Consider the following 24,504-nt stretch of genomic DNA (forward strand, 5'->3'; position numbering starts at 1 on the left):
GTCCAACTCTTTGCAACCCCATGAACCACAGCACACCAGGCCTCCCTGTCCATCACCAATTCCCAGAGTCCACCCAAACCCATGTCCACTGAATCGGTGATGCCATCCAACCATCTCATCCTCTGTCGTCCCCTTCTCCTCCTGCCCTCAATCTTTCCCAGCATCAGGGTCTTTTCAAATGAGTCAGCTCTTTGCATCAGGTGGCCAAAGTATTGGAGTTTCAGCTTCAACATCAGTCCTTCCAGTGAACACTCAGGACTGATCTCCTTTAGGATGGACTGTTTGGATCTCCTTGCAGTCCAAGGGACTCTGAAGAGTCTTCTCCAACACCACAGTTCAAAAGCATCAATTCTTCTGCGCTCAGCTTTCTTTATAGTCCAACTCTCACATCCATACATGACCACTGGAAAAACCATAGCCTTGACTAACTAGACGGACCTTTGTTGGCAGAGTAATGTCTCTGCTTTTGAATATGCTGTCTAGGTTGGTCATAACTTTCCTTCCAAAGAGTAAGCGTCTTTTACATTTCATGGCTGCAGTCACCATCTGCAGTGATTTTGGAGCCCAGAAAAATAAAGTCAGCCACTGTTTCCCCATCTGTTTCCCATGAAGTGACAGGACCGGATGCCATGATCTTAGTTTTCTGAATGTTGAGCTTTAAGCCAACTTTTTCACTCTCCTCTTTCACTTTCATCAAGAGGCTCTTTAGTTCTTCTTCACTTTCTGCCATAAGGGTGGTGTCATCTGCATATCTGAGGTTATTGATATTTCTCCTGGCAATCTTGATTCCAGCTTGTGCTTCTTCCAGCTCAGTGTTTCTCATGATGTACTCTACATTTAAGTTATATAAGTAGGGTGTGGGGAAAGAGTATAATGCTTTTAACAGGTAGGATTTAGAAAGCACTGATAAAATGGAATGAAAATAATTTTGTTCAAAAATGGTAACTGTATGTAAACTTCTATTTCTAGGGTACTATATACTTCCAAAGATTAAAGGAAACTCAGTCTTTAGATCTAAGTTTATTTTAAAATTAAGTTTGATGTAACTGTCCTTAATTTTTAGATTGAAGAGCATTTTAATGTTTTTATAGAGTGTACTTAGCCTTGATTAATAATGGACTGATGATCCATTAATAATAAGTTCTGATTAATTTTCTTTAATGTACAATTAAAACTTTTCATTTTAACATTATTATTATATATTAAGTTTTTCTAAAAACTGTATTATCTCGAGTAGGTAAAACTTTTCATTATGAGTTCTTTCAGTTATCAAATCTGTCCTTCAAGAATACAGAAAAGGCGTCAAATTTCTTCTCCACTCATTAAATTGTGACAAATATTAATTCCTTGAATAAAAATAGATGAAAGAAGATTCATTAGGATCTAGAACTTATCTTCTAATACTTCCAATTCATTTTTTTTTACTTTTGTTGGAAGGAAACTGATGATCTAATATTTCATTATTATATCTCTAGTGCCTGACTCACAAAGGGCATCATCACCAGCTATTTTTGGAATTAATGGTTGATAGATTCAGAAATTATTTGTGAATCTATTTTTGATAGTTGTCATTGCTCTCTGCTACCAGTTTCCATGGATAACCTACACAGAGACCTCATTTTCTTATTTCTAAAATGGGGATAATAAAATAGTACCTACCTCATAGGATTGTTGTGTCATGTCAGCTAATACATGCACGTGCAGCTCCTTAAATAGTGTCTGATGGAAAAAGCGTTCACTCAATGGTTGGCATTTGTTGCCATTTTAACTATAATAATATTAATTCAAATGCCAGACATTTACTATAATGCTTACAATCTTAACAAAGATTGTTTCTAACCTTCAGAGTTTGCAATATTATCACCACTTTATAGAACAGGGCGAGATTTGCTCAAGGCCACATAGCTGGAGAATGACAGAGCCCTGGTTTCAGTCAGTTACACTGGACCCCAAAGCCGTTGGTTTCTTATAGTTTGAGGCTGCTTCTTTGCTTTGAAAACTAAACTTCAGAAGTCAAGTTAACACACCTAGTATATTTCCGCTGTCAGGTGTATATGACAAAGTGGCTGTAGAAAATGTCTTCAAGGTTTGCACAAGTGGGAGATTTTGTGGGATTAATAGTGAAATCAAGGGAGACTTGCTGTTCAGCTCCTTCTCTAGAGGTTTTACACTGGTTCACCTTAGAGCTGGAGACATCCCAGGAGAAAGTAGGGGAGTGAGAGCGGTCCCAGCACCACTGCCTTATCCTCTCGGGTTACAGAACCAGGAGGGGTTCCCTGTGTTCTAAGTACTTCTGCTTCTTCTGTTACTGTGCTTACTTGATTCTGACCTATATCATTGATAGCTTTTTCTATCTTCTTCCTCAAGTTCCTTGAAGACTAGCGTTACTCTTCAGTTCAGTTGCTCAGTCGTGTCCGACTCTTTACGATCCCATGAATTGCAGCACTCCAGGCCACCCTGTCCATCACCAGCTCCCGGAGTTCACTCAAACTCAGGTCCGTCAAGTCGGTGATGCCATCTAGCCATCTCATCCCCCGTCGTCCCCCTTCTCCTCCTGCCCCCAATCCCTCCCAGCATCAGAGTCTTTTCCAGTGAGTCACCTTTTCACATGAGGTGGCCAGAGTACTGGAGTTTCAGCATTAGCATCATTCCTTCCAAAGAACACCCAGGACTGATCTCCTTTAGAATGGGCTGGTTGGATCTCCTTGCAGTCCAAGGGACTCTCAAGAGTCTTCTCCAACACCACAGTTCTAATTCTTTGGCGCTGAGCTTTCTTCACAGTCCAACTCTCCCATCCATACATGACCACTGGAAAAACCATAGCTTTGACTAGATGGACTTTTGTTGGCAAAGTAATGCCTCTGCTTTTTAATATGCTGTCTAGGTTGGTCATAACTTTTCTTCCAAAGAGCAAGTATCTTTTAATTTCATGGCTGCAGTCACCATCTGCAGTGATTTTGGAGCCCCCCAGAAATAAAGTCTGTCATTGTTTCCACTGTTTCCCATCTATTTCCCATGAAGTGATGGAACCAGATGCCATGATCTTAGTTTTCTGAATGTTGAGTTTTACGCCAATTTTTTCACTCCTCTTTCACTTTCATCAAGAGGCTCTTTTGTTGTTCTTCACTTTCTGCCATAAGGATGGTGTCATCTGCATATCTGAGGTTATTGATATTTCTCCTGGCAATCTTGATTCCAGCTTGTGCTTCCTTCAGCCCAGCATTTCTCATGATGTGCTCTGCCTATAAGTTAAATAAGCATGGTGACGATGTACAGCCTTGACTGACTCCTTTCCGTGTTTGGAACCAGTCTGTTGTTCCATGTCCAGTTCTAACTGTAGCTTCTTGACCTGCATATAAATTTCTCAAGAGGCAGGTAAGGTGGTCTGGTATTCCCATCTCTTTAAGAATTTTCCAGGGTTTGTTGTGGTCCACACATTCAAAGACTTTGGCACAGTCAATAAAGGAGAAGTAGATATTTTTCTGGAACTCTCTTGCTTTTTGGATGATCCAGTGGATGTTGGCAATTTGATCTCTGGTTCCTCTGCCTTTTCTAAATCCAGCTTGTACATCTGGAAGTTAACGGTTCACCTACTGTTGAAGCCTGGCTTGGAGAATTTTGAGCATTATTTTACTAGCATGTGAGATGAGTGCAGTTGTGCGGTAGTTTGAGCATTCTTTGCTCAAGATTGTCAGGACTGTTTCTAATTCAACAAATAGGAACTGCTAACAGAAAGGGGTTTTTTTCTATCAGCAGTCAATATTTTCCATGACTGTAGTTGTTCGTTGTTGTTGAGTCATTATGTCGTGTCTGATTCTTTTTTGACCCCATGAACTGGAGCCGATTTCCTTCTCTTGGGGATCTTCCCAAACCAGGGATCAAACCTGTGTCTCCTACATTGGCAGGTGCATTCTTTACTACCGAGCCAGCAGGGAAGCCCATGACTGTAGTACTTACTCCCTTTCAGAAACCTCCCAGGGCCCCTCATTGCTCACTAGTAAAAACATGAACCACCCCTTCATTGGTGTTCAGGCCTGTCCGTGGCCTGACTAGCTTTCTAGCCCATCACTCTTCTTGTCCTTGTCTGGCCTGCACAGCAGCCAAGTCAGAAACCCATATTAACTCAAGCCTGCCTTGAACCCTTATTACCTTTGCCTCAAGTGCCTTTCTCCTTTATCTTTTATTAACTATTAAATCCTACCCAGTCTTCAGAACCCATTAGAAACACCGCCTCCCCAGCTGGAAGTCAGGGCTTCTCCTCAGACCTTTCAGCCTTCTCCCATGACATTTGTCACAGTCTCACATGTTAATTACCTGTGAATGTGTCTCAGCTCTTCTATTTGATTTAAAGTTCACGCCTTGATACTGATATTAGCAACTAATCCTTACAGCAGTCCTGTGAGGAACCCACTTATTATCCATCTTTAGGATGACATTTGGAAACTAATACTTGTCAGGATTAAGAAAGTTGCCTGTGAACACGTCATATTCAGTGCTGGATCTGGACCACTGGTCTGTTTGGTTCTAGCCCCCGTGCTGCCTCCTCCTGGCGTCCCTGGTACCCGGCATGTAAGAGGTGTTCAGTAAGGTTCGAAGTGAACTGCTCTTTGCAAACCCACTGACATTTAATTCTGTCTCTTTAAATGCTCAGCAGGTGCTTGATGAGTATTTTGATGAAACCAAGACCTGCATATCACATTCCATCAAAATTTTTGAAGGCAGTTGGAATATGAGACGAATATAGTATTTATTTTTACATGCCATTAAGAAAGAAAAAGCTCTGCTAATTAAAATATGGTGTAAAATGACCTTATAACTTAACATTTTATGCTTGTTGAAAGATTTGTTTATACTTAGATTTAGAGCTATGTAAACCAAGGATGAGATGGCTGGATAGCATCACTGACTCGATGAACACGAGTCTGAGTGAACTCTGGGAATTGGTGATGGACAGGGAGGCTTGGCGTGCTGCGATTCATGGGGTTGCAAAGAGTCGGACACGACTGAGCAACTGAACTGAACTGAGACGTAGATTTGTACATCACTGTTTAAGATTCCTTTTTATTTATTTATTTTTTCCACCTTGTGCATTTTTTTTTTAATTTTAGTTTTTTATTTTTTAAATTTTAAAATCTTTAATTCTTACATGCATTCCCAAACATGAACCCCCTCCCACCTCCCTCCCCATAACATCTTTCTGGGTCATCCCCATGCACCAGCCCCAAGCATGCTGCATCCCGCGTCAGATTCCTTTTTAAACATAAAATTGGTCATCAGTTCTAGACGGACCTTTGTTGGCAAAGTAGTGTCTCTGCTCTGCAGTATGCTATCTAAGTTGGTCATAAATTTCTTCCAAGGAGTAAATGTCTTTTAATTTCATGGTTGCAGTCACCATCTGCAGTGATTTTGGAGCCCCCCAAAAATAAAGTCTGTCATTGTTTCCACCGTTTCCCCATCTATTTCCCATGAAGTGATGGGACCAGATGCCATGATCTTTGTTTTCTGAATGTTGAGCTTTAAGCCAACTTTTTCACTCTCTTCTTTCACTTTCATCAAGAGGCTTTTTAGTTCCTCTTCGCTTTCTGTCATAAGGATGGTGTCATCTGCATATCTGAGGTTATTGATATTTCTCCCAGCAATTGATTCCAGCTTGTGCTTCTTCCAGCCCAGCGTTTCTCATGATGTACTCTGCATGTAAGTTAAATAAGCAGGATGACAATATACAGCCTTGACATACTGCTTTTCCTATTTGGAACCAGTCTGTTGTTCCATGTCCAGTTCTAACTGTTGCTTCCTGACCTGCATACAGATTTCTCAAGAGGCAAGTTAGGTGGTCTGGTATTCCCATCTCTTTCAGAATTTTCCACAGTTTATTGTGATCCAAGGATTCTGTGAAAAAAATGAAATTACAGTTATTCTTCCAGTGATAAATATTTACTTTCCTTTTATCAATTTATGCCTTCTATATTTTTAATTTTTTTTAGTCTTTTTTCTATTAATTAATTTAGTTTTATTTGAAGGATAATTACTTTACAGTATTGTATTGCTTTCTGGCAAACATCAACAAGAATCAGCCATAGTGTAATTTTGGGGCTGGAATTATTTTGAATGGTAATGAAATTCAATACATAGTATTAACATATTTCCCATAACTCAGTTGAAGGGATGGCTACCTCTGATGTGCCTATCACCTCCCAGTGTAGTTGTGACTGTAAGGTAATTACTGTCTTGGCATTGCTAAAACCTGAGTTCTCTTCTTTACTGTTGTGTCTTCTTATTGTTTCATTGCTTGTCGTTTCTGTCACCAAAAAGCAGTAGTTCTGATGAAACAGGTAGTAGAAGATAGAAACTGGAGATTAAAATAAAACTTTGACATATCACACTTTTTGTTTTTATGCTTACATTCAGTTATCCTCTAGTTGAAAGGGTTGGATTTATCTTTTTTGACTTAATGAACGCTTACAAGGTAAATAAATCCCAATATTCTAGGAAAGAAAAGGTCCTATTAACTGCGTTGCCTTGTGAATAAGATATACTTAATACTAAACCGTACCTTCCCCCTTTTTTATACAGATCGCGGTTGGGCTGCCAGATTTGTTTGACAAAGGCTATGGACAATATGACTGTTCGAGTACCTGATGCCGTGTCTGATGCCAGAGAGTCCATTGATATGGGCATGAACTCCTCAAAGATAGAATAAATAGGAATATTTTCACAACATTTTACCCTATTTTTATAATTATTATTTCTTAATGTAATTAAATGAGAACATGGATGAATGGATTTATTATTATGACTAGATTTACTACTTAATTCATCTGATATAACTGCTGAATTTTGTAGTTCTGGATGTATGCCATTTTTATTTTGATTAAATTATAAAAACAAATACTAGAACGTAGTTAATAGGATAAAACCTTATATATTTTACCTGTGATTGATCAGCAACATAAATCTTATGCCTACTTACCTATAAGTAAGTAGGTTAAAAAAGGGTATCATTCTCTCTCTTGGATGTGGGTAGAGGCAGAGATGTAAGGTGGCTTGTCTAGGACCCTACTGCAAATTAGAAGGTCAGTACCAGAACTGTGCATGTTTAAATCGAAACTGGGGATATTAGGGATATCTTATTTAAAGTCTGAGCACAGATAATAAAGCACTGTCAAAGATGTTTGGTCTCAATTCTGACTGAGGTAGAGGAGTAAACTAAAAATTAGATGTGTGTGTGTATGTGTTTTTTAATCCTGATTAGAATGGTCTGTCTTTGTAATCTCTAAAAAGTAATGCTTATTTATAAATCTCTCCCTGTGACAAAATGGATATCTTACGGATTAGATTTTCTCTGTTCTAAGAAGGGAATGAGGCCAGGACAGAGCCAAGTGGTGTGCAGTGAGCACGCAGGCAAGGTCCTGAGGGACAGGGGGCTTGAGCCCCTCAGATCGCCATCCATGTGTGGCAGACATTTGTATTTTATCTTTACTCTGAATAAACTGATAAATGACAATAAAGGGGTATGAAGTATGCTCTTGGAAGTATAATGAAACTAACTATTTTGGACTAATGGGGAAGGGCAGAAAAAAATTAGTGCAAAGTGAATTGTAAAGTTGAGTTAGCTTCAAGTACATCTGTGCACTTTGAGCATTGGAAGCCAGGTGCTAGAATCATCTGAAGGGTTATGATTCCCTTATGTGACTGGCAAGTTGATGCTGGTGTCTGCTGGGGATCTAGCAGGGGCCGTTGACCGAAACCCTCATGTATGTACGGTCCCTTCATGTGAGCCGGATGTCCTTACAATGGGTTAGGTGGTTTCTGAGAGCCAGTGCCCTAAGAGGGCATATAAGCTTTGCTAGGCAGAAGCTGAAAGTCATGGAGTATTGCTTGTGCTTGTTTGTTTGATTAGAAGTGAGACACCAAGTCTGACCCATCATTTGCATTGTGGGATGTCAGAGAATTTTCAGACAACATTTTTGATCCATCACAGTAACCATTACTTTCAGATTAATTTACTAGCACTTCATTGCCTGTGAAGATTAGCCTTTTAATTAACAGTACTCTAAACTTTTAAAGAGGGCTAGGTTTTACTCTTCAATTGTGTTTCAAAAGATTCTTACGTCTCCTTTATTATGATGGTTCATTTCTTTTATTCTGACTCCTCATAGTTTTCTTCTTGATGGTTTAAATCCAGGAGAAGAAAGATAGGCTTTCTTGCAAAGCTGGGTAATTTTTAGTTTACATTTCTCTGTCACTTTGCCATCAAGAAATGCACCTTCCTTTGGCACAGTACTCTATATAATTGTTGGTTACGTGCTAATACTTAATGTTGTATTTGGTTTTCACAGATAAAACCATCCTGTAATTATGGAAGTAATTCAGAACTGCTGAATTTGTTTAAGTGAACAGTTCTAAGAATTTCCAAAACCTTTTGCTTAAGTTTCACTGTGAAAAATACTGTCAAATTTTTGTCTTAAAGGACAACTGTCCTCCTTTTTAAATAACTACTCAAGTATCCATGGTGATCCATATGGTATTTGTGGCCATTAAGCAATAGAACAATTACATTTCACTTGGAAAAATGTTTTCTGAGGTAAATTTAGATTCAGTATATGTTTTTCTATTTTTTTCTTCCTTCTTACAGCTCTTATAATTGCTTTTTCTTTTTTTAAGCTACTTGAAATTTTGTGGTAAACCACATTTTGAGATCAGGATTTCTTTTATGACTTTCTTATTTGTAGGATCACATCACTATAAATAAAAAAACAAAATAATTATATGCATATTCCTAAAAACAGCCTGTGAAAATTTATTCTAAGTGTAAACCATTCATAGATATTCCGAAACTATATATAAACTTTGTTTCTTGTTGGAAAAGTTTTCAAGAATAGAATCATGATCTTTGTGAAGCAACAACAGGATTCCTTTAACATATCAACACATCACATGATATCAAGTTATTTTTATCAGATTTTCTTCTGTTTCAAAGTTGCTAGAAACTGAAAAATTAGACAGCCAGCTGGCAGGAGGAAAATATGATCACCAGCAGACAGAAATAAATGTGGCTATGACAACAGAAACAGGAAGTTAAAAGATAATTTAAATCTCCAAGCAACTTGAGAAGTTGATGGGAAAGATCTTTACAGTGAGAGGTGTTACTTTTGCAAAAGCTGTTAGTAATAAATCACCTAATCAATGTCTTATTCCTCTTCCCTTTTGAATCCCATTTGCTTATCTTATTATCTGGATGTATTATTGGTCATTTAATTTTTAGACTTGATTTGATAATAATGTTATAAAATTAAGAAAAGCCATTGTGCCTTTCTGGCTCCCTCTGTCCCTTTGTCTGCTGGTCACTTGGAGTAAGGACTACGTTGTGTTCAGCTTTGCAGTTTCTGTTGTGGTATTTAGCCCACAGTAGGTGTACACTGGGAAGCATGGGTGGCTCAGTGGTAAAGAATTTGCCTGCAGTGCAGAAGCTGCAGATTCAATCCCTGGGTTGGGAAGATCCCTTGGAGAAAGAAATGGCAACCCACTGTAGTATTTCTCTATGGGAATTCCCATGCACAGAGGAGCGGCAGGCTACAGTTCATTGCGGTCACAAAAGAGTCAGATGTGACTCAGCGACTAAACAACAAGGTATATAATACGTAGGTGAATTAATCAAAACTTGGTCTTACAAGGAATGTGATTCTGGCACTTTGCTCTTCAGCAGTCACCTGTTGCTGATGGGATTACATGAGCCCAGTATAGGCCTTATACTGTGCCTGTATCCTAACTCCAGTTTAATGGGAGTCAGATACATAGGAGTATTTTCTTGAGAGGTCAGATAATCTCCATTATATTTAAAAGGATGGTGTTCAACTTGTGATTTTTTTTTCAATTGAAGTATAGTTCATATACCATATTATGTAAGTTATAGGTGTACAGTGTAGTGATTCACAGTTTTTAAGGCTTATAGTCATTTATAATTAAAATACTGGCTCTATTCCCTGTGTTGTACAGTATATCCTTGTAGCTTATATGTAACAGTTTTGTACTGTTTAACCCCCTAGCCTTATATTGTCTTCCTCCTTCCCTCCATTGGTAATCACTTTTTTTTTTTTTATCTGTGAATGTTTCTTTTTTGTTATATTCACTAGTTTGTTTTTTAGGTTCCACATATAAGTAATATCATACAGTGTTTAACTTATTTCACTTAGCATAATACTCTCCAAGTCCATGCATGTTGTGGCAAAATTTGGCTTAAATCATTGCAGTATTTTTTGGATCTGTCTCCTAAAGCAAAGGAAACAAAGGCAAAAAATAAACTAATGGGACCTAATTAAACTTAAAAGCTTTTGCACAGCAGAGGAAAACATAGACAAAATGAAAACACAACCTACTGAATGAGAGAAAATATTTGTAAATGATATGACTGATAAGGGGTTAATATCCAAAACACACTAGCATCCTCTACACATCATATCAAAAAACCCAATTACAAATGAATGGAAGATGGGTAGACATTTTTCCAAGGAGGACATGCAGATAGCCAGCTGACACATGAAAAGGTGCTCGACATTGTAAATTACCAGGAAAATGCAAATCAAAACCGCAATGAGATATTACTTCACACCTATCAGAATGTCGATCATCAAGAACGCAACAAATGTTTTCAAGGATGAGAAAAGGGGACTCTTGTACACTGTTGGTGGGAATGTAAATTGATGCTGTCACTGGAGAACAGTACGGAGCTTTCTCAGAAAAGTAAAAGCAACACTACCGTATGTTTCAGCAGCCCTACTCCTGGACATATACCAGGAAAAGATGAAAATTCAAAGAGATTCGTGTATTCCAATGTTGTTCAGAACAGCATTATTTATAATAGCCAAAGTATGGAAGCAACCTAAATGCCCATGAACAAATAAATGGGTAAGGAAGATTTGTATATACACTGGAATGCTACTCAGCCATGAGAAGAATGAGGTGGTGTTTTTTTTTTTTCCTAACATTTTGGCCGAAACAGTTTTGAATGAGGTCAATGCAGATCCCTCTGCTGGTCTTAAGATTTCACTGGTTCCTGAAGTCTGAGTGCTGAGGTCCTATAGGTGATACATGGACTCCATTCTCTTGAATCGTGTGACACTTGCCACCGTGCCTGCAGATCAGTGGTGCTTCATCTTAGAAGTGTCTGACATCCTGTAGTTTTTTTCACCACACCGCTTGGCATGCGTGACTTCCCTGGCCAGGAATTGAACCTGCACCCCCTGAAGTGGAAGCACAGGGTCTTGACCAGGAAAGCCCTGGCATCCTGTATTTATGGTAGCCGTCAGTGAGTTAGCATCAGCACTGGGTTTTCCATCAGTTCTGATGAGCATTCTTCAGGGCTGTGGAAAAGGAATAGGAAGTCAGAATCTCTCCAAACCAAGCAAGCAAAGACACTGAAAAGAACTCAGTGGTTTTGCTTTAATGTTCTTTTTTGCTGTTGTATAGTCACTAAGTCATGTCAAACTCTTTTGTGTCCGGATGGACTGTCCATGGGATTTTCCAGGCAAGAATACTGCAGTGGGTTGCCATTTCCTTCTCCAGGGGGTCTTCCTGACCCAAGAATTGAAGCACAGCTCGTGCGATGTCTCCTGCATTGCAGGCAAGTTCTTCACTGCTGAGCCACTGGGGAAACCCCTAAAGTTCTTTAATGAGAGCCTTCTGTGCTGTAACAGAAGTCCAAAGCCTGAATGAGCCTTAGAGAGACAGCAAAGTAAGCTGTCATATAGTGCAGGAAAAGCACCGCAGAAGTTGTTTGAAAGCCTGGGTACTACCATTTTTTCTTTGTTGTTGTTGCTTTTTTTTTTTTTACTTTATTTTACTTTACCGTATTGGTTTTGCCATACATCAACATGAATCCTGGGTACTATCGTTTTTAAAAAATTACCTAAAACTTGGAAATAAAGCAGAAAGATTACTGCAGGTCACTTCAAAGTTGTACTTAGAGGGTTGTCTAACTGGGCTACCCAAGGATCATCTGAAGCTCTAGGGCAAGGAAGTTGGCAAAGTATCCTATGGGTCAAACCATGCCTATCCCCTGTTTTATGTAAGTAATGTCTTAGGGCAGCATAGCCATGCTCATTCATTATTTGTTGCCTATGGCTACTTTGATGTCACAACAACAGAGTTGAGTAGTTGTGACAGGGACCAAATGGCCTAGAACGCCTGATGCGTATATATATATGCTGTCTGGCCCTGCACAGGGAAAATTTGCTGACTCCTGCTCCAGAGGAGGAAGGTAACTTGGTACTTACTATTGACTAGGCCCCAGCCCCTCTAAAGTTAGATGTGAGATAATTTAGAGAAGACTGGTAAGTTGCAAAGGAATTGTTTGGTAAAAAAGGTAACTCTGAGTTACCGTTTTCTTGCCTTGAAAGGCATCTGGTTTTGCATCTATCTCTGCAGTCTTAGAACAGCATTCTGTTTTCCCTCTGCGTGCGCATGTGTGTGTTTGTGTATCAGTTTCTCCTGTCTGTCTTTGAACCAGCCTTGTCATTCTGCTAACCTCCTTGCTAATGAGTTAAATCTTTGACATGTGGTCACTATACCTTTGTATGAGAGTTTTTTATAATTTGTAGGAAATTGTACAGTGTCCACTTAAGGCCTGGCTATGCCTCCTCACAAATGTTCCATCTTGAGGTAGTCAGGGAGACCCTGCAGAGTCTCTGGTTACATATCTTAAGTAGAGATGATAATACCCATACTTGAACTAAACTACTTTCTCATCTGCGATGTAGTATCTGCTGGACACAGTTTAGGAATTATTTAAGATGATGCATATAAACATTTTTTGTTAACTGTAAAGCACTGGTTGCTTCTTGACAAAATCTAACAGGTATTAAAACATGAAATCCCTGTTACGTATGAATTGCAAACTGAGACTCGATTCTTTGACTTTTATGTTCAAAGTGTTATTTCTGAAAAGCAGATGCAAAGGGATTACTCTTAAGCCTATTACCCGCCTGATGAATGCACTAAAAATTGCTTTATTATGATATTTTATGTTAGACATATTCCATTGGTAACCACATATATTAAATTCTCAAGAAGCAGTTACGAGTTGAAAATTTCTAGGCTATGATAACTACAAAAGGAACCAAATAAGATAATACAGCTGTGTCTGAACTGGAAATAACTGTCTTTTTATTGAAAGAAAAAGCAAGGAGCAACTTTCAATAAAAGTGACAGGAGTGAGGGCCCCATTGCTGAAAAATGAAGCAATAAGTTGTTTACTTTTTAGAGCAATGTCAGTTCTTTCAAACCACACATTTATTCATATACTAAAATATTAATACAAATTGCTATATGGAAACCTGTTTGGTTTTTTTTATTAATGGAAACATGTTTTGAAAAGAATAGCAGCACTTCTGTGATCAGCTTACTCCCTTCCCGTAAACTAAGATATACTTATGAGTTTTAATATAGTTTTAAAATCAGCTCAAAAAATTTTTATGCATTTCTTGATACCCCAAATTTTTTAAAGCATGATCACTGCTCATGATAAGGTAAATCATTCAGTCTTTTATTTATTATGTTCCAAATGCCTTGAGAGGAGTATCTGACATATAGTAGGTGGTCACTAAATATTGGTTGAATTTATTGAATGAAATTCCTAGAAAAAGACCCATTTCCTTTGCCCACCACTGCACTCTGAAAGGTTTCAGGGGTGAAGTGGGAGGGGATTGAGAGGAGAAAATCTCAGTTTAGGGGTTTGGATTAAGTAAGTGTGATTATGTTAAATGAGTCCACTAAACCAAAGGAAAAGCAAAAAATTTATATGCTATCAACAGCTTTCAGGGTTAAAGTCTTGGGATATAGCTGTTCTTGGGGCTTCTCTGGTATCTCAGCAGTAAACAATCCACCTGCTAACACAGGAGGTGCAAGAGACTCAGGTTCAATCCCTGGGTCGGGAAGATCCACTGGAGGGAGGGCATGGCAACCCACTCCAGTATTCTTGCCTAGAAAATTCCCTGGACAGAGGAGCCTGGAGGCTACAGGCCATGGAGTTGCGTAGAGTCAGACACAACTGAGCGCACACACACACATAGCGATCACCAGAATGATGAGAAGACAGACTCTCAAGTGTTTTTATTACTCTTGCCAGGCAGTTGAACTCTTCAGAAGGACAAGATGATTATTTCTTTTAAGGATGCTGCCAAAATTTACAAGGCTGGAATTGTTCATATACCTAACAGTGGAGTGGACATACTTTGACCTGGCACCCATTTCTATCAGATTCTACTGTCTGGGGTGTCCTGCCTGGTGAGCACACCTTCAGGAGATGGAGGCTTCTTACTGTGGAAGACAAAGAGGGTAGTAAGAAGCTGAGTTCCTTGGCTTTTCCTTCCTCTACCAGGGGCTAAAATGTTTGTCTAACTGTTGTACCAGCTCTCAGGCTGGTTATGTTTGTGTAGTCATGCATGACAACCCAGTCCAGTATTCTTGCCTGGAGAATTCCATGGGCAGAGTCATCTGTTGGGCTGCAGTCCCTGGGGTCGCAAAGAGTCAGACACAGCTGAGTAACTTTCAGTTCACTTCATGTTCAGACTTGGAACCCTTCCTTCCAAAGCCCCCATGAGACTCTATCCTGAGTGGGTGAGAGCCTCATCTTGATGTGGTTAATGTGCACACCGCAAAACAACCATCATCAGGCTCAGAATTCATGCTGAGCAACAGGATGACAGAAGTTATCATAAGACATTAGATTGCAAAACCACCTGTTGGCACTCATGTGTCCCCACTATTACACAATTTTTTTTATGCCACTAGTACAACTGTGGGCTGACTGCAGCCTTCCAAACTAAAAGTTGTTTGGAGAGCAAAGCCAGCGGTCATCACCTAATGCCAGTGCACAAAAAAGTTTAAAAGTACATTAAGTGTTTTCAAAATGTGTAGATACCAAAGAGCAAAACCATCTGGGTGAGGCATCCCCTTGCTCTTATTTTCTGTAGGGGTATTAATTCTGAACTGGAAAAAGCTCACCCTGTCCAAGGTAACATACTTGGTACTTAACACCTCGTCCCAACCCCCCAAGCATGTTAAATTCTAATTAGTAATAAAATTTAGAAGTGCGTGACTACTAATGCTTTTTTTTTTTTTTTTAAAGATTTTACCATGAGGCTTGAGACGGAGAGGAATCCCTCCCTGTCCCACTCACACTTTCTGCCAAGATACTAATTCCATTCTAGTGCCTCCTCCCCCCACCTCTATCCTTCCCCTCTCCATTTAGGTCTTTTTTTTTTTTTTTTTTTGGCTTGTAAACAAGATAAATTTATTTCTCACAATCTGGAGGCTGGAAGCCTGGGGTCAAGGTGCCAGCATGATCAGGTTCTGGCAAGAGCCCTTTTGAGGGTTGCAGACTCCCAGCTTCTCATCGTGTCCTCACCTGGAGGAGAGCAGAGAGAGAAAGCAAGCTCTCTCTCAATTTTTTTTTTTTAAAATTGGAGTATAATTGCTTTATAATGCTGTGTTACCTTCTGCTGTACAATGAAGTAAATCAGCTCTCTGTGTGTGTGTATATATATCCCCTTCCTCTTGAAGCTCCCCCGCCATCCCACCCATGCAAATACCACAGAGCACCAGGCTGAGCTCTGTGCTACACAGCAGCTTCCCACTAAATTGTCCACGGCAGTGTAATACGTGTCAGTCACACTTTCCCGGGCTTCCTTGGTGGCTCAGCAGTAAAGAATCTGCCTGAAATGCAGGAGACAGCCCGCAATATAGGAGACGCAGGTTTGATCTGGGTCAGGAAGATCCCCTGAAGAAGGAAGTGGCAATTCACTCCAGTTCTTACCTGGGAAATCCCACGGACAGAGGAGCCTGGCAGATTGCAGTCCATGGGGTTGCAAAGAGTCGGACATGACTCAGCGACTAAACCACCACCACCATCACTTTTCCTTATTTGTCTCACCCTCTCCTTCCTTCACTGTGTCCAGACATCTGTCCTCTATATCTGCATCTCTATTCCTGCCCTGCAAATAGGTCCTTCTGTACCATTTTCCTAGATTCCATACATATGTGTTAATATATTTGTTTTTCTTTTCCTGACTTACCACTCTTTAAGTGGTCCATCATATCACTACAAATGACCCAATTCCGTTCTTTTTGTGGTTGTCTTATTATTATTGTTATCTTTTTAATCAGCTTCATAAACCCTTCTGATCCATCAGGGTGCTCTGCCTGCCCTGACTCCTACATGACCCTCCGTTGTCTTTTTCTTCCTTTCTGTTAGTGCCCATTATATCCTCCTTTACTAAGGGATCTTCCACATTGAACCCAATAATAGCACTGAGGACTTGGCCAGAGAGAGCTGTGGGTAATGCTCATTAGTCTTGAAAGAATTTTTCAGTTCGATCACCTGATGAATCTAGAGGGAGATGAGGGGCTGTGGTCTTGACTAAGGTGAAGACACCTAAGAATGTTTAGGGTCCACTGCTGAAGACTCAGAAGTCCCCTGCAGGGGCCCCAGCAGGACTGGCATGTGATGTCATGCCTCATCTGGGGGGAGGAGGAAGACAGGGCGGTGTGGCAGCTGCTGTTTCCCTCCAGCCAGTTGTTGCGACACAGGAAGGCAGGCCAGTATTTTCAGATTATTTTCTCCAAAAAAAGCTGGGACCCATATTTTCATGTGAAATCTCCCGATTTTGATATTTTTGCATGGATTTTAAGTTGTTTTAGCTTCTGTTTTTAATATTACATGGGATGAATAAAAGAGCATTGAGCAGATATAGTGGCTGCTACTTTGCAACCTCTGGTCTAGAGAATCCCTGAGAAGTGAGTTGGTTGAGTCCTAATTGTTAGGATTTTCATGACACTCAGAAGGCTCTGAAATGTCAACATGGGTCTTTTTCAATGAATCTGATTTTCGAGAAGTCTCAAAGTTGATTCACTTGCTTCTCTGGTTTTAGCAGGCTCAACAGTTGGAGTGAGCCTGTAGGTTGACCATGTACTTTAGTGGATCACCCAGCTGCTCTAGGCATTTTTCCTAATTCTATTAATAAAAAATCCTCTAGGCCAGGGGTTCCCAACCTCTGGAATCTAATGCCTGATGATCTGCAGTGGAGCTAACATAATAACAATAGAGACAAAGTGTATAATAAATGTAATGCATTTGAATCATCTGGAAACCATCCCTCCACACCCTCCTATAAAATCCACCCCTGCTACCAAAAAAGATTGGAGACCACTGCTGGCTACAGCAGCTTCTGAAGGGTCTGTATCTTCTCCTGTTACCATATGAAAAAGGCCAGATGCATCATCCAAGATCTCACCAAGTCTTGCTTTCATAGACCTAAGGAACCTTTCACAAGCCTGCATTAAAACTGTCCTCCATTCAAATGATCAGTCTGCAAAAAATGGGGTCATTTCACATTCTAAATGTGAAGTCTGTTCCCCTGCATATAGCATGTAAGAGACTCTGAGCTCATATCTTATGTCTGGTAACACGCAACCCTGGTAGTTCCCCAAACACATCATGAAGTTTTGCAACTGCACTTAGAGTGGCCCCTGGATCATCCTCCTGCCCCTTCTTGGCCTGGGGCTGGCTTGATCTCTTCCGGATGTCTCTGGAAGTCATCTCTGAATTCCCGACTGGGGTTAAATTCCCCCTTTCTGGGCCCCCTAGGGTGTACTCTCCTCTTAGCATTTGCCGTATTAGAATGTGCTGAGGTTGGCTGTTGGTGTTTGTCTGCCACCGACTGAGCCCCATCTTGGGTATCACAATGCCCAGAACGTGGTGTCCAACACACACTTGTCAGCCAGCAGATGCTTGTTCTGAAGTGTTGGAAGGCAGCGAGCGGGTGCCTCCATGCAAGGGGGACAAGCCACGTGAGCACTAAAAACCAAAAAAATGGCGAAGTACCAAATATCACAAACTCAGCAAGGAGTTATAATATGAATCCAGAGGCCCTGGTAACACTAGCGCTGGTAACCTGGTCCAAACCTTGGTTTGGACCTGTTCTTTGTCTTGGAGCCCTTTAAAATGTTTTTTATAGGTCAGGGGCAACAGCCGAGAGGAGCAACCCCATGTCCAGGGAACGGTGGCTGTGCGGGTACAGGAGGGCTGAGAGGAGCTACCAAGGTAGGGAGCAGTGGCTGCTTTGCTGCAGCAGCTGTGAAGAGATACCACCACGTCCAAAGTAAGAGAAACCCAAGTAAGATGGTAGGTGTTGCAAGAGGGCATTAGAGGGCAGACACACTGAAAACATACTCACAGAAAACTAGTCAATCTAATCATACTAGGACCACAGCCTTGTCTAACTCAATGAAACTAAGCCATGCCCTGTGGGGCCACCCACGACAGGCAGGTCATGGTGGAGAGGTCTGACAGAATGTGGTCCACTGGAGAAAGGAACGGCAAACCACTTCAGTATTCTTGCCTTGAGAACCCCATGAACAGTATGAAAAGGCAAAATGGGATAGGATACTGAAACAGGAACTCCCCAGGTCAGTAGGTGCCCAATATGCTACTGGAGATCAGTGGAGAAATAACTCCGGAAAGAATGAAGGGATGGAGCCAAAGCAAAAACAACACCCACCTGTGGATGTGACTGATGATGGAGGCAAGGTCTGATGCTGTAAAGAGCAATATTGCATAGAAACCTGGAATATTAGGTCCATGAATCAAGGCAAATTGGAAGTGGTCAAACAGGAGATGGCAAGAGTGAATGTTGACATTCTAGGAATCAGTGAACTAAAATGGACTGGAATGGGTGAATTTAACTCAGATGACCATTATATCTACTACTGCGGGCAGGAATCCCTCAGAAGAAATGGAGTAGCCATCATGGTCAACAAAAGAGTCCGAAATGCAGTACTTGGATGCAATCTCAAAAACGACAGAATGATCTCTGTTCATTTCCAAGGCAAACCATTCAGTATCACAGTAATCCAAGTCTATGCCCCAACCAGTAACGCTGAAGAAGCTGAAGTTGAATGGTTCTATGAAGACCTATAGGACTTCTTAGAACTAACACCCAAAAAGATGTCCTTTTCATTACAGGGGACTGGAATGCAAAAGTAGGAAGTCAAGAAACACCTGGAGTAACAGGCAAATTTGGCCTTGGAATACGGAATGAAGCAGGGCAAAGGCTAATAGAATTTTGCCAAGAGAATGCACTGGTCATAGCAAACACCCTCTTCCAACAACACAAGAGAAGACTTCACACATGAACATCACCAGATGGTCAACACTGAAATCAGATTCATTATATTCTTTGCAGCCAAAGATGGAGAAGCTCTATACAGTCAACAAAAACAAGACCAGGAGCTGACTGTAGCCCAGATCATGAGCTCCTTATTGCCAGATTTAGACTTAAATTGAAGAAAGTAGGGAAAACCACTAACCATTCAGGTATGACCTAAATCAAATCCCTTATGATTATACAGTGGAAGTAGTAAGTAGATTTAAGGGCCTAGATCTGATAGATAGAGTGCCTGATGAACTATGGACTGAGGTTCGTGACATTGTTCAGGAGACAGGGATCAAGACCATCCCCATGGAAAAGAAATGCAAAAAATCAAAACAGCTGTCTGGGGAGGCCTTACAAATAGCTGTGAAAAGAAGAGAAGCGAAAAGCAAAGGAGAAAAGAAAAGATATAAGCATCTGAATACAGAGTTGCAAAGAATAGCAAGAAGAGATAAGAAAGCCTTCCTCAGCAATCAATGCAAAGAAATAGAGAAAAGAACAGAATTGGAAAGACTAGAGATCTCTTCCAGAAAATGAGAGATACCAAGGGAACATTTCATGCAAACATGGGCTCAATAAAGGACAGAAATTGTTTGGACCTCACAGAAGCAGAAGATATTAAGAAGAGGTGGCAAGAATATACAGAAGAACTGTACAAAAAAGACCTTCACGACCGAGATAATCACGATGGCACGATCACTCACCTAGAGCCAGACATCCTGGAATGTTGCAGGGGGTACTCCTCAGAAAGAGGAAGGCAGTGGAACTTCCCTTAGCAGAGCTGAGGGGTCCCGAGGAAAAGTGAGCCTGCTGTCTGCCAACCCAGCCCCTCGGTGAGCAAGAGACAATCAGACGCAACAGGGGTTCTGTCTAAGCAGTTCCGCTTTATTGTCGTAAGCTCCTGGTTTATATAGGCAAGCAGGGGGGTTTTGCGAGGGACTTTCCATAGTTCTACCAGTCAAGTTAAAGGTCAGATTACCATGTGCTTACATCATGACAGGGGTCTATCATGATCACGCATTGTCCACATGCACAGAAATCAAGAGAGCCAATCAAAAAGTTTGACAAACAACTTAAGCCGTGCCCTCATCTCTTCCGCCAGGCACCATCTTAGCTCTAAACCACAAAGCTAGCCCTTCTTTTTAAGGTTTCCCAGTTAGGGCCCCACAGAATGTGAAGTCAAGTGGGCCTTAGAAAGCAACACTACGAACAAAACTAGTGGAGGTGATGGAATTCCAGTAGAGCTATTTCAAATCCTGAAAAATGATGCTGTGAAAGTGCTGCACTCAATATGCCAGCAAATTTGGAAAACTCAGCAGTGGCCACAGGACTGGAAAAGGTCAATTTTCATTCCAATCCCAAAGAAATGCAATGCCAAAGAATGCTCAAACTACTGCACAATTGCACTCATCTCACACACTAATAAAGTGATACTCAAAATTCTCCAAGCCAGGCTTCAGCAATACGTGAACCGTGAACTTCCTGATGTTCAAGCTGGTTTTAGAAAAGGCAGAGGAACCAGAGATCAAATTGCCAACATCTGCTGGGTCATGGAAAAAGCAAGAGAGTTCCAGAAAAACATCTATTTCTGCTTTATTGACTATGCCAAAGCCTTTGACTGTGTGGATCACAAGAAACTGTGGAAAATTCTTCAAGAGATGGGAACACCAGACCACCTAACTTGCCTCTTGAGAAACCTATATGCAGGTCAGGAGGCAACAATTAGAACTGGACATGGAACAACAGACTGTTTCCAAATAGGAAAAGGAGGACGTCAAGGCTGTATATTGTCACCCTGCTTATTTAACTTCTATGCAGAGTACATCATGAGAAATGCTGGGCTGGAAGAAACACAAGCTGGAATCAAGATTGCCGGGAGAAATGTCAATAACCTCAGATATGTAGATGACACCCCCTTATGGCAGAAAGTGAAGAGGAACTAAAAAGCCTCTTGATGAAAGTGAAAGAGGAGAGTGAAAAAGTTGGCTTAAAGTTCAACATTCAGAAAACGAAGATCATGGCATCTGGTCCCATCACTTCATGGGAAATAGATGGAGAAACAGTGGAAACAGTGTCAGACTTTATCTTGGGGGGCTCCAAAATCACTGCAGATGGTGACTGCAACCATGAAATTAAAAGATGCTTACTTCTTGGAAGAAAAGTTATGGCCAACCTAGATAGCATATTGAAAAGCAGAGACGCTACTTTGCCGACTAAGGTCCATCTAGTCAAGGCTATGGTTTTTCCTGTGGTCATGTATGGATGTGAGAGTTGGACTGTGAAGAAGGCTGAGTGATGAAGAATTGATGCTTTTGAGCTGTGGTGTTGGAGAAGACTCTTGAGAATCCCTTGGACTGCAAGGAGATCCATCCAGTCCATTCTAAAGGAGATCAGCCCTGGGTGTTCTTTGGAGAAAGAATGATGCTAAAGCTGAAACTCCAGTACTTTGGCCACCTCATGGGAAGAGTTGACTCATTGGAAAAGACTCTGATGCTGGGAGGGATTGGGGGCAGGAGGAGAAGGAGATGACAGAGGATGAGATGGCTGGATGGCATCACAGACTCGATGGACGTGAGTCTGAGTGAACTCCGGGAGATGGTGATGGACAGGGAGGCCTGGCGTGCTGAGATTCATGGGGTCGCAAAAGTCTGACACAACTGAGTGACTGAACTGAACTGAAGTGATAGTTACTTATGGTTAAGTCTGTGGCTCAGACAGTAAAGAATCTGTCTACAATGTGGGAGACCTGGATTCGATCTCTGTGTTGGGAAGATTCCCTGGAGAAGGCTATGGCAACTCACTCCAGTACTCTTGCCTGGAAAATCCCATGGACAGAGGGGCTTGGTGCAGGCTACTGTCCTTGGGGTCACAAAGAGTCGGGCACGACTGAGCGACTTCACTTTCACTTTCATGGTTAAGTTTTCTTCTTGCCTTTTTTATATTTTGGAAGGGTGGGCTGTGTGACTTTGAAAGAGGAAGGAAAGGAGGGAGAAAGGAGGATAATATCCATGTATTCATTTAGCAAATATTTATTGAGCATCTAGTAGTGCTGGGGATTCAGCAAGCACAAAAAACAAACAAACCAAGTTCCTGTCCTCACAGTTTAACTTTCCAGGGTCAAGGGAGGTTAGAAAATAAATGAAAATACATAGGATATTTTAGATGGTGGTAAGTGCCTTGGAGAATAAAAAAGCAGAGGAGAGCCACGGCGTTGAGGAGAGGATGGGGGTGAGGAACTGCATTTTAAGTGAGGTGGTCTCAGGTGGATGCCTCAGGGACAGCAGGAGCCAAGAGGATCAGGATGGGGTTAAAAGATCTGTGTGTGGAGGGGCATTTACAGGGGGAACAGGCCGAGGAGACTTATTCCTGTGGGATGGAAGCTGCTGGAAGTTTTTGAGAAAAGCCGTGTGATGTTCTGATTGGTGAGTCAGTGATGTTCTGACCACCCAGCTTTCTGTGCTAGACGTTCACATAAACTACCCATTCAGTCTTGTAAAGTACCCCACAAGGTACTTGATCATCGTTTTGCAGATGAGAGCCTGCATGATCTTTTCCAAAGTCACACCTCTTTGGAGTGACTAAGGATCAGGGAGAGTTAACCTCTGTGCAAGCCCTGGCTTCGTCCCCTGTGAAATAGAAATTATACCTATCAGCATGCTAGTGTATATCAAAGGCCTAGCAAAGTGCTTGGGGAACACAACGAATGTTCATCTCCTTCTTTGTCCTCAGATGGCACCCACAATTAAGGACAAAGTCAACACGATAAATATAAGGCACTCACAGAGCCTAGGCACAACCATGCACTTCCTAGGTCTTAGTTGCCTTCTTTCTCCTTTTCCCGCCCTGTCTCTGGGTTCAGTTTTCTCGTCCATGTACGGAGCCTGTTGGACTTCTCTCTCAGGCAGTTTTCAGTTAGAAAGTTCTTCACTGGTTCTACGTTGTTTTAGAGGCTAGTTACACCCCCTCAGCAACCAGCTTGTGCCCACTGTGGGGACTCCATCCTTCTCAAGGATGATTTGAGAGGTGTGATGATAGGGTGGGCAGGTGATGTCACGTTCAGGTTTCGCTAAGTCAGCGGTGTTTCCAGAGGGCAGCTCTGAGTGCCCCAAGGAAGTTCTTAGATTTTCTGAAAATGAATGCGAAATACAAAATGTCACTGCTTGGAGTGATTCTGCCTCTCATATGTCATCCTTATTACTTTATAATTACCTTCTGACCTTTACTGACTCTGACAGTTGTGAGTCTTTAAAAAAGATTCAGGAATATTACCATTATGCAGTTGCCTAGAAACAGGGCCTAAAATACATCTGGCTTTAATAGAAGAGCTAAAATGAGTTTTCATTTTTTGGCATTGTCTTGCTTTTCTCTCTTTTCTCCTACCCCTCCCCCCCTTTTTTTTTGAATCAACCATGAATTGCAATAAAATTTCTCACTAATCCTTTCTGAACCATCTGAAGCCAAGATATTTAGCATCGAGAGCATTTTTCCATCACGGGAAGCTTTAGCAACACTAACTTGGTATTAGGGAAATCTAATCCCTAGCCCACTTATGCACAGCATGTATAGAATCTGTATTGTCAAATCACTCACCACTCTCTCAGAGGAAGCTTTTGCTGGCACTCCTTGAGAATGCTAGAAGGAGGAGATATCATTTGTCTCGTCATTAAGGCATGTTCTATTACACTTGGCCAAATGGCTGCAAACCTCATTTTCTGACCCATAAAAATTTCTCTTCACTACTCCAACCTTTCTTCCAGGATTCATCCTCTCCATTCTACTCCGTTTCAATTGCAGTATTCAGACAGTCTATAGCTAGTGCCCACTGCAAACACAAGATCTCATCACCTGATAAAGAGAAAAGAAAATAACAACAGTGAAAAGAAGACACAGACAATATTCTATTGCTTCTTTGTCTGCTGTTTGATTTCTGCCAGTGGGAATGTACTGGCCTGCAGGGATGCTGCTGGTGGCAAAGGTTACATCCAGCCTCAGTAGGTCATGAGATCTGGAAGTCTGCAGCCCAGGTCATTGGACCAACTCCTACTGACCCTGGAGAGATTCAGGGGGTGTGCACTTCTGCAAGGGGAGGAGTGAGGATACATTTTGTTTTGAGCTGTTCTAGAATTAGCTCCCATTGCTCAACTTTGCCTGCAGGCTGTTTCCAAATGTGCTTGGTCATAAGAACCACCGAAGTCTTGCTGAAAGGCCTCATTCAGAGCCTTGCTGAAGACCCTGGTGTAGCAGGCCTGGTTCAGCCTTTAACAAGCACCTGGGTGATTCTTATCAGGCTTGTGTAGGA

The 24,504-nt window shown here is 41.3% G+C and overlaps 1 protein-coding gene and 2 long non-coding RNA genes across 5 annotated transcripts in view; 1 reads left to right on the forward strand and 2 right to left on the reverse strand.

Annotated features, from left to right (window-relative positions):
* Positions 1–7,171, forward strand: part of FDX1 (ferredoxin 1) — a 32,837-nt gene extending 25,666 nt beyond the window's left edge. For all 3 annotated transcript variants that reach the window (XM_060399273.1, XM_015100905.4, XM_060399274.1), the window contains one exon: positions 6,574–7,171. In XM_060399273.1, coding sequence (XP_060255256.1) covers positions 6,574–6,700 — 127 coding nt within the window. In that variant the 3' untranslated portion in view covers positions 6,701–7,171. The remainder of the gene's footprint in view (positions 1–6,573) is intronic.
* Positions 7,172–10,376: 3,205 nt separating this feature from the next.
* LOC105613784 (uncharacterized) lies at positions 10,377–20,090 on the reverse strand. The gene is made up of 2 exons (XR_001435779.3): positions 19,910–20,090; positions 10,377–11,360 (listed from the first exon to the last, which is right to left on the reverse strand). It is a non-coding gene; the product is annotated as an uncharacterized LOC105613784 (long non-coding RNA).
* Positions 20,091–22,218: 2,128 nt separating this feature from the next.
* LOC121816638 (uncharacterized) lies at positions 22,219–24,300 on the reverse strand. The gene is made up of 2 exons (XR_006056288.1): positions 23,796–24,300; positions 22,219–23,331 (listed from the first exon to the last, which is right to left on the reverse strand). It is a non-coding gene; the product is annotated as an uncharacterized LOC121816638 (long non-coding RNA).
* Between the last annotated feature and the right edge of the window lie 204 nt (positions 24,301–24,504).

The sequence above is a fragment of the Ovis aries genome, chromosome 15 (genome assembly GCF_016772045.2).
Source record: "Ovis aries strain OAR_USU_Benz2616 breed Rambouillet chromosome 15, ARS-UI_Ramb_v3.0, whole genome shotgun sequence".
Taxonomy (NCBI): Eukaryota; Metazoa; Chordata; class Mammalia; order Artiodactyla; family Bovidae; genus Ovis; species Ovis aries.